Genomic DNA, 11222 nt, shown 5'->3' with positions numbered 1-11222 from the left:
AGAAAGGAGGCATAATCCAATTCAATCCCTAAGCCATTTTTCGCATACAAATCTCAATATTACGCCTCTATTTCTGTGGAAGCCTACAAATATTTTTAGATCATTTAACTTACCGCCGGCTATTCAATCAGAAGTTTTCGTCACCCACGTGCCTACGTATAGCGGCAGAGGCTGCATAATAGCCGATTTGAGTCAATTTCAGTGATTTAATCAGTGGATAACGTCGTTCATGTACATCGTCCGTGGCTTCGAAATTGCCTCCGTTCCTGTTTTTTCTGGGAATGTACTTAACCACATAAGCACGCACATATCAGTGCCCTCAGTGCCGCTCGAAAATAGTTTTCCAATACCTCCCTGCACGATTTGAATTCCAATCAAAAACTAAAGATAAGACCCCATCCACTGAATCGATAACCAACGAACTTCTTACTGGTGGCAAATGGGGTTTTTGGACCTCCGGTCGTTGAGGTAATTTCGCCCCATTATTACACGCACACAAAAAGATAAACCATAAGGGTGTCACAGCGGGATTCTAACCGCAGTAACCTTCTAAATGATCGTGCGGGTTCGCAAATACTTTGCGTAAAACGGCTCTTACCTCGAAGAAACACTTTCTTTGGTGATAGATGAGAGATCTCTCAGAAATGGTCTTGGTAATCAACCCCTTCCCACCTATCCATAAATCCACCCGGTACCATACACCTGTCAACGGATGTGCATTCCAAGGCTTCCATCGGAAATGCTCTGCAGATTCATGCGAATGCAATCAATGCAAATTAGAGGCTGAGTTTATCATGTTACATAAGTAGAATAACTTCGGGTCACCAATTAATCCAAGGCAAAAACATCTCGATCATCTGGATGAAAAACATTCAATTCAATTACAAAACACACTTACTTCAATTCAATTACAAAACACACTAATATAAGTCTTAATTGAGGACAGATTGTTTGCTTAGGTGAATAAGTTCCTTCCTCGGAATATTTTTACTTATTACAACACACAAAATGAAAGGTAGTGAAAGGAGTAGGATTCTTTCATCATCCAACACTAATGGTAGAGCCATATCGCAATAGCCTCGCATTTTTGTTCCCTGCTGCTTCCTTCAGGCTGGCATATGATCTTAAGTCCATCTCATGCTCCACAATCTTGAAGAAAGCAGCTCTGGGACGTCCACTTGATTTCTTCCCTGAAACTTTTCCTTCAAATATGTTCTTAAAGATTCGTTAAAAATGGATGATAATTTATGCGCAATTTGCGATGAGGATTAAATGTTCACCTCAACACAACGCCATAAAATTAAGTGTTCCGAGGTATAATAAAAATAAAATAACGATTGAAGGCGACATTTTTCAAAAGAAAATTTTCCAAGAACAATATATATTGCGAGTATCATTGTCGTCGGGAGCACATTCCCCGGATTCGCCCGTCATTGAGGGTTTAACGCAGTAAATAGGAACACGAAAGGGGTTGTGACGTTTCATATGCTTTAATGGAAACAAAGATAACGATGCATTCACTTTTGCGAATCAAAACTTGACGTCACCATCAAAAACTTTTAATATAATTGCTAAACAAAATATTCCTCATATTTATTTCCGTCATTGAGTGGGTTCAAAATGGGTCGAGCCGAGGGAGCGTTTGTTGCCATACCATCCTTCCTCTCGACCCAGAAGTTCGACAAAGTATGTATTAATCAAGCGACTCACGGAAGTAAAAAGTTTGATGAAGAGCGATCCTCCGCAACCACAGGCCTCAAAATATTTTCGCGTCACCGCATTTTGTGGCCACTCGAGCGAGCTTTTCAGCGACGAAATGGTAGGATCGATATGTGTGCAGGTTGGGGCTCAGTTGAGAGCAAAGAATCTCATTGCACGTATATGCATAGAGCGTATTCCTCCGGTGCCGAGTTCCACATTTTAACCGGATTATCGGCGGGGGTAAAATGGGTGAGAACGAGGGAGGGAGAGGATCGGGAGGAGAATGGGGCCCTCTCGCGAGAGTCATCGACGTGCTTCCTCCGGGGAGGAAGCCCCTCTAACGACGAGAAGGAAGGGCTTTCCCGATGGAGGTCGAGAAAGGGAGACATGGAGGAAGATAGAGAGAGAGAGCGAGAGGAAGGGAGAGAATTCACCAGGAAGGTCATGTGATAGAGTGACGCGGTCGCTTTTAATGATGACCGGAGATCGAGTTCAATGATGCCTCAAGTTTGCCGCGCCCCTTCCCCGCGCCGAGTTTTAATTTGTACGGTGCAAACAGCTCACGAGCGCTGCAGAAAACACTCCGAAACACTCAGATCGCGAATGCCCCAGCAAGTCCCTCCTCTGCCCCTTTACCTCTCACTCAAATCATATCGCAGCGGGAGTGCCAGGGACTTCCCGTGTGCGAAGTTGCCCCCCTGTGAGTTTGTAAAGATCGTCGAAGAAAGTATGTTTCGCTCGAGGGTAAGAAGGGTAACGCAAACCATAGCCGGCATTTTTCAGGAGATGGATTTTTAATTCGTCTCAGTAATATGTGTGAACAATATCGTTGATTTTTATCGACGCAACTGCCATCAACCAATTTTGATCTCATGCACACAAAGCTCCTCCCAATCAGATTATTTTTCTTGTTACTTGCTTCTATATATTACAAAAAAGTGGTATTTTCATTAACATCACTCTTTTTATGCCCGTGAGGTATATTTCTTGCGATCAAGCTGGCAACCTCTCACCCGATCCTTCCTCAATGCTCCAAATGCTTCTAAATACTCCAAGATACCAAAATCAGTCCGTTCCCTCGTATGAGAGGCTCTTTACAAGCTCCCTCCTTCGCACGAACGTTTTCCTGGACTACATTAAATATTTTATGTTTCCATAATCATCAAAAAATTCTCTTTTGCAACGTGTGCTCTTTGCACACCTCAGTCATGTTATCTTCCAAACGGTCAAGTAACAATTATAAAGTATGATGATGGAAATAATCCATAGGATACTGAATACATTTATCAGTAAATGACATCATATGATGTATCCAGCAAATAATAAATAATAAAATAAACAATTTGTATCAATTGACAATATAAAAATAATAATGCCTTATACATAATATCAGTATACTGTGTGAAATTCCTAGAAAGTGCGGTATATGCCGCGACATTAACTGTTAATGGAGTATAAAAGTGGATTATAATGTAACAATTTGAGTACCTTAAAATCATTTGCCTTGACCGGGATTCGAACCGGGATCCCTGGATGTCCGGCTGAGTGCTTTAGCCAGGTAAGCTTACACTCCGAGATTTTGGGGGCTTTAAAGGAACAAGATGTTGTGACGAAATACCGTACCTACAATGTCACTGGCATTCGTAGTCGTACTGTGTATTAATCTTAATGAATAAGGCCCTCTTTTAGCCTCTATCTCTTCTTCGCCCCCTCGTTCCACTATCACTCAATTTGAAATGTGATAGAGGATACATGTGGTGCTCATTTTAGTGGGAAGGTACCAGAGCACCTTGGGTTACTTAGTTTAATAATAAATTACGCATTTTATTCAAATGCATTTTATTGTAATGGAAATTACGTACAGAAGTTAAAAATTTTCGTACTTTCATTGTTTTATGATTTGTAACCATTATTTCAACGACATATATTTAAGACACCATATTATTTAACACTGTTACATTTCTAGAGCGAAAAACTCTCGTCAAGCACTGGACAGGGCACAGAAAAACGATACATAGAGATGCTTAAACAGATGTGTGACCATCCTCCTGTCGAAAAGGCGGTCAGTGGATTACGAGGAAGTCCGGAACTCCATGAAAGAAACGTAATTCGTCATCTTGGTAAAGATGGCTCGCAACCACAGGACCTTGGATGATCCGCAGCACTTCGCCAATGAGAGGGTGGGTATTTAAGATAAAAACGTCTGCTTTTATTCCAATATTCTAAAATTTATTAACACAACTCACGAAGAGCCTAAAATAAAATGTTTATAAATAAATGTTGATGTGTAAAATTTTATGACTGCGTTTCATGTCATTATTAAAACACACACAAGTCGCGCACATGTGTCAGCAAATCTTCGTCAAATCATTGTATGGGAACATTCAAGAACATTGCTACGTCCTATGACAATATCGAGCGGAAAAAGAATTAATAAGGACCAAATTGCCGCAGCGGAAAAAAAATCTACAATAAAAACAGAAGCCAAAAGATATGAAGAAGTTGATCAAGGATTCTGTATTTCAATGTACAATTTGAAGAGACAATTGCAGGGATCTACAAGGATTGGCTACCAAAAGAATAAGAGAATGGGGAAGAAACGAACATGCCTCATCGTGGCACCACAGCCAAAGCAGAAGAAAATGGAGAAGACCCACAGACGTAGGTGAATGCAATAAACCAAGTACTTCAAGGATATAATATGAAAATCAATAGGAAGGAAACGAACAACCCAGCATTCGGAGGGGACGTCGCGCCACAAGGAGAGAATTGAGAGCAAGTGAAATATTTCACTTACCTCGGAAGCAGCATAAAAGAAGGCGGAAGAAGTTCGAACACCGCCGAGCGCGAAATGGCTCAAGCTAAGAAGAACTAAATCGTAAATAAGTAATGACTCAGATCAAAGAATGTACGGTTAAAAACAATGGAGCAGTACTTGAAAGCATACCTGTCAAGTGCGAATCCGAGACATGGGCCACTAGAATGAAAATATAGAAGAAGAGGAACCATTTAAACCTAGCACTGAAGACTGATGATTACAATCTAAATGAACGGATAAAATTAAAAACCAAGACTTAGAGGGCGTAGAAGAAGGAAAGGCCACACGTGGAGCATTAAACAGGAAACATGAACCAGGCGGAATGGACACTCCTTGAGGAACAGAGGATTTGTTGCGAACAGTATATGTAGAAGGGAAAATAGCAGGAAAGACCCACGTGAATAACCAAGGGAAAAATACATGGGTGAAATAAAGAGAAGTTCAGGACAGAAGTGACCATACCTGGAATAATTGTCATGGTAGAGTGAAGGATGGGCTGCCTGCAGTTTCTAACAACCAGGGAAGAAAACCTCGCATGAAGTGCAGCCACCCAACGAAACGACATGATGTGCGGATTCCCAAGAACTTCACTGGGATTTGAGTTTGGGTTCCTCGATTTAGCAGCCGAATGTTAATGGATGGACACGTGGATTTCGTATCCCCCAAACTAAAAGTTAGTGCAATTACGTAAAATACAGATATCCTCTTCCCTCTATTGATGTACGTTTTTAATTTGTTAAACAAGGTGTGCCTACTAATACGCTATTTTTGTGCAGTTAAATGATGATAGTATAGTTCTGCACCGGGCATTGATCGAATTAAATGTTCACAGGAGTTCCTTAGGATCAATCATCAAATATACTAATCATAACAGGATTTCTTTGTATATCCCAGAAGGATACTAAGAGAATTGACCACTCAGCGCAGAGCTTTAGAGGGAAAAGCATACTGGCTAGCTATGCGGGCTTGAATTGGTTTTTCTCGGAATTGAATATGAAGGAAAATTGGCCGAATACTAGCAAGGGCATATTCACTATAATCCTAACATCATCACGTCCTTACGTGATAATAGTAGGATTAGTGAATATACCCTAGCTTAGGATACGTCCAAATTATTATCGGTAATTTGCATGTATTTAGAAGTTGAAATTATTATTGCTGCTGTTTCAATCGCTGTTTTGGCGTTACAGTATTTTTTCCACGAATACCGAATGTGAACTAATATTTAATGGAAAAATGAGCTTAAATTGAGTTCTTAAAGAAATTATTTTACATCCTCTTACACTTAGTAATTGCTTCATAAAATAAACTCTTAATGCATATAACTAACGTTCAGCACAATGCACCCGAAAACCAGGAATTACACTGATTTCAAAAAGGTACTTTCACTTTTTTCACACCAATATATTAATACATTTTCTAGTGAAGAACCGCCTGTATTTCAGAAACTTATTGCCCACGCGCAAGTAAATTAATTGGTATATCAACCCATATCTGTTTCAATTAAACAAACAGATTAGTGAAAGTTCAAAATTTAATTCTTGAGCGGCAGACGCTAAACGTACCCCTTGATGTATCTCTTAATTGTGATGAAAGTCGAATCCTCTAGAGAAAAATGATTGAACCTACACAATTCTTACTCATATGATAACTGAAGTTAGGGTAGGTTTGCACTCGTGTTCTGGCTCAGAAATTGTCCCCGTCGGTTAAATGTTTTGAGTTTTGTGGCCGACCTTTGGTGGCCGTCATAACCATCTCTACATGGGAGTCACGAAATGTCACACGATAGCACACGGATACAGTAGTACGTAATAGCACTTAACGTGTTTCTAATAAGAGTGGGGACTTCAAAGGTCCAAGCATTTCGAGATGAAAGAGGAATTCAATCGTAATTCCAAAATTAATCCTCCGCAGAAAAAAATGCACACATTCCCATGAAGAAACAATACGCTCAGAAAGAAATGGAATGCACCACAAATTAATTCAAGAGTCAGAAGTTTTATCATCTGAGTTCCTGCTGTATCTTCTGAGCATTGAAAAAAAGAGATATTAGTTTGTAACAATAGGTTACTATGGTAGGCGAACGAGTGGCGTCCTTGTTGGGTCTGGAGCGGGGATGGAACAAATGGTAGAGGTCCCAATCACAAAATACCCGAAACTAGCCTTTGAAATCTCAATCGCATCTCTCTTGCCCAAAGCAATAATCGGATGCCGCTAGGGACACTCATAGAGCATTTATTCAGACTCGCCTCATTATCTCCTAAACTCTTAGCACTCATCGCCTCATTTTGTTGATATTTCTCCAATACGAGTACAAAGGGAAACCCGATCGATGACCATCAAGGATGTCATAATTCCTCATTAACCTATTGCCAAATTTTTTTGTGCTATTATGAAACAAAAGTAACTGGTATTTGCATTTTGGTTACATCCCCTTCCGATAAGCGTTTTCCGAAGCCATGTGAAGTTGCATTTTCATCGCGTAATTTAGTCAGTAATTTCACCCGCAAAGAAAGAAAGTAGCAGGCTTTTGAAATACCCCACGTGACGGAGAAAAAATATGTCTACCTCAAAGAATCTGAACTTTTTCTAACTGTAATTATCACCATGAGAATAGATTAAAAAATTAGCCAGCAAAGCATAGAAATACGAGGACACCATTCTGTAGTAATTCCTCTTTTACCAAGACATTATAAGAGGGATGCCTCTGATTTCCAAAATTCGATATGATCCTTGATTGATATTTGAGCGTACTTGGACTTGAAATTTATTTGAAACCGTCTTGAGTATATGAAAATTGATCTTTAAGGTTTTTCATAGCCCTTGATTCATATTTAAAACAGCAAATTATTAATCAAACATATGAATCCAAATTCATTCCGTCACAAAACGTAATATTTTAGATACAATTACTCACAAATCATTAAAGAAGAATGAAATGAAATGAAAGACAAGAATGGGAGCGCATGGAAACGGGAAAACAGCTGACAGAAGACCATTTCACAATCAGAGAAAATAAATACTGAACAATGATGTTCTCTTATCTCTTTCTTTCAGCTATTAATATTGGTTTTCGCCAGCTGAAAAGCTGCATAGATTTATTTTAATTTGGAACATCTTCCACTCCCATTCAGATAATTAAAACTGACGAGGCTCGGCAAAAGAGATGCCCGATGGGCATTAAAATTTATAATGAACAACATTACTATATCATAGAGTAAAATGTATAGGAAAAGTATCAAGAACAAAAGCCTTCGAAACTTCCTGTATTTCGTTGCATATGCACTCTATTTGTTTCCGTAACTGTAAAGTACAAACTTATTAGTAACATATTTTTCCAATGAGAAAACCGATCATTGCAACCAATGTAATTATCAATCACCTTATCTCTACATACCACTTAAGCCACAAGTAGAGGCAAATAGTATGCCATTCACTCGCTCCTTTCCCGGCACCGTAATTAGCTATGAAATGGAAGACGCGCATCGTATTTACCGAGAAGTAAAGTAAACGCGAAAATGAAGATAATTGAGAACTGCAACGAGTCATTTCAAAGGATTTAGTTAAATACTGTTGATAATAGAGTATTATTAAAATTAAAAATACTTCATAGGCAGGTCAAGTGGTCCATTAGGCCATTCGTTGATTCTATCTTTCCGACCTAGTTATGGCCTGGGCGTTCTGGAACCAATATGCAAACCTGCATCGAGTCTAAAGTGATTGGCTTCTAGTCCCCGACCTCTAGACCTCAAAACACTCGGGCACTTCCGCGCGCTCAACTTCACGTTTCGATCAATTTACTCCCGTCGTTAAGCCCTCGGTTGTAGCCGTTGCTATGAATCGAAAACAACATGGACGCAAAGTACACGTTTGTAAAAGTAGGAGATAAAAGAAACAACGTTTTTGATAAGAATGATATGCAGGAATTACTGATGAAATGGTGTTTCAATGTTTTTTTCAAAATTTTGGTGCCCTATTGCAGATAAATCATTGATTCTAAATGTTATTGTTGTCATTTTTAGGTCCATCAAAGGTCGTCTCAAAATTCAGAGCTACTGTTTTAATGAGCAGTTCCACATGTATGATAATCATCAATTTATCTTGGTTAGCATTTTCCCCAAGCCACTTAAAGGTTACATTGAACATTTTTGACTGTTTGCTACCTAAAAACCCTACGCATTACATTTCACGAAACCAAAATTAATGTTACAGGATTTCTTTAAGGATAATGCTGTGAGCTCTACTTTAGAAAATGTAAACAGTTCCAGCGAATGGAAGCCAGTTGGTAATACTAAAAAAAATATTACGCTACATTGTACCACTCTATTTTGGCGCCTCATACAAATAGCATCCCAGACATCGTGCATACATTAAAGGAATTAATGTTAGTAGTAGCCTTAAGTTTGATAGTATGCGGAATTTCATCGTTATAATTCCAGGTACGACAGCTGCCACTGTTGAAATAGAACAGGTACCATGCACAGTAACATCCATGAATTTCTTCGATCGCCTGCAGGAAACTGGTCAAGTGGCCACTAAAAGTGGAAAAATTGTAAAATGTTTCGGGGAGCCAATTGGAGACTTTGAAGTATGGGATGAATTAAGAAAGGTAATTATGCACACACTTAAATAAACTGTAAAACCGATGACTGCCTAAATGTAACAGATTGGAATGGAAATGTTATGTGGCAAGGTTAACCTGGTACACAAAGAATTATCCAGTTTATAAAATGACTACAAGTTGAAATAGACATAGTTTTTTCCGATTAATATCATATTTGAGATTGATATTCACGTCATTTAAGACAGATGAGACAATGGTTGTCCCTTCTTCCCCCAAATAAGCTGAGCATAGCAAGTAAATATTACCGCATTTTCCCATCGATAACGCGCGCGTTTTCTGTACAAAAATGTTCAGATGATCGCAGAAATGACGATGCCCGTTATGTAATGAAAATTGAAAAAATCCAAGCATAGAAGTATATTTACACACACTACATAAAATATTTACGCGCATATATATACATATATATATATATATATATATATATGTATATATATATGTATATATATATATATATATACATATACGGCATCTATACACGTTCAAGATAACTATGAAGGCCTGGGCGCACGGTATCTGTACAAATTCATGATAACTACGAAGTTCTACGTGCACGTTATCGATGGGAAAATACGGTATGTCCAATTCAAATATTTTCTAATTATAAAATATTTTCAATATTACATGTAGAGGACTTACACAGTTATTCACATGGCACCAAGATCAATGTACATGGCATATTTGAGTTTTGCAACAAGAATAAACATATTCCATTTAATAGGCCAATTTATCATTTTTTCACAATTGCATAAACTGCATAAAAATGTTTAAATACTCATACATAAATTTTGATATTGTGGTGGTCTCCCTCTAAGAAGTCAAAATTTAAGTCATTCTTGTGAATCTAGCAATGAAAATCAAGTATGTACATAACATTGTCAATTTGAAATGCCATTAGAAATTATTTTGAGTGTAGGACTGTTTGTAGTTGCCATCCATATGAGACTCTCTCATGAGAAAACGTAGGGGGATCAAAGACCATTATTTTGGTTGATCAGGAGCAGAAATCAATGACCTCAAGAGCACCAATTGACCGGTGTACTTTTTTCAAATAACAGTGAGGAGGGAATACAAAACTTTTTTAAATCTATCGTTTCCTTCAATAAATTTAGAATAAAGATGATATTTAATATAAGTACCTTTTGACACACAGATGTTACTAGATGAAGAGAGTGACAACAGAGATCTTTTCTCAACAAGCGAGAAGAGAGAATTCATTTATCGTTTGTTTTGCCACCTGTGTCTTGGAGGTAGATTGTGTCAGTATGAGGATGTTTTGGAACCTTATTTAACAGTAACAAGGATTCTATACAAGGACTTGGTTAGGTATAAACCTTGATTTTTATATAATGTTGAAGTATTATTTAACTTTAATTGTTGATAAATTAAATTAAATTGTTTAAAAAATTAATCCAGTTGCTCAGAACACCCAGATACATAATTACTTAGCAAATAGTGATTTATGCATTTAATGACTTGTGATTAAAATGCACTATTATGCTTCAAAGTCACCATTATCTAGTTTCAAGCACTTGGGAAAAAATCTTAAACCTTACTGACTGACCATGTACCTTGCATTTGAAGTAATATTTTACTACAACCTTAAATTTATCCACATTAAGTAAATACTAACATAATTACCTTTTGCCTACAGCATAGCCAAAGATCCTGAGACAAAAAATCTTATTACAACATCAGTTGTGTTCAAAGTTGTAGCAAAAAACAAAAATGGAGAGGCATATTTTCCAGAAGATCCAGAAAATCTGCAAAACTTTTGCTACCTCATAATCGATCCTGTGAGAAGAGTGGTGACCTGTTTTGTACATCAATTTGGTGGTTCATTTTAAGAAATAAGCTACCATAACTACAGATATGCAGAAGTCAAGTATTGAATTCTTAAGAAGGGATAAAAATGGAATCTCAAAATTTTGTTTTACTTTTAAGAATGTTTTCCTTTTAAGAAGTTTTTAAAGAAAACGTTTATTTTACATTCTCAAAAACTACTCTGGGATGAAAGCTAATTTTCATAGAACTTATAAACTTCAAAATGGTATGCCCCTCATGCTACCTACAATGCAC

At 37.8% G+C, this 11222-nt stretch overlaps 1 protein-coding gene across 1 annotated transcript; it reads left to right on the top strand.

Annotated features, from left to right (window-relative positions):
* Window positions 1-8359: 8359 nt before the first annotated feature.
* LOC139687166 (cilia- and flagella-associated protein 300-like) lies at window positions 8360-11005 on the top strand. The gene is made up of 6 exons (XM_071584298.1): window positions 8360-8459; window positions 8542-8623; window positions 8732-8804; window positions 8959-9128; window positions 10297-10469; window positions 10798-11005. Exons 1-6 carry the CDS (start codon window positions 8371-8373, stop codon window positions 10988-10990), a joined length of 780 nt encoding a protein of 259 aa, XP_071440399.1. The 5' UTR covers window positions 8360-8370; the 3' UTR covers window positions 10991-11005.
* The last annotated feature ends 217 nt before the right edge of the window (window positions 11006-11222 follow it).

This window comes from Hetaerina americana, unplaced genomic scaffold (assembly GCF_022747635.1).
Source record: "Hetaerina americana unplaced genomic scaffold, ioHetAmer1.1.p SCAF_17, whole genome shotgun sequence".
Lineage (NCBI taxonomy): Eukaryota > Metazoa > Arthropoda > Insecta > Odonata > Calopterygidae > Hetaerina > Hetaerina americana.
Note: the sequence above shows the minus strand (reverse complement) of the source record. Positions and strands in the feature narration are given on the sequence as shown.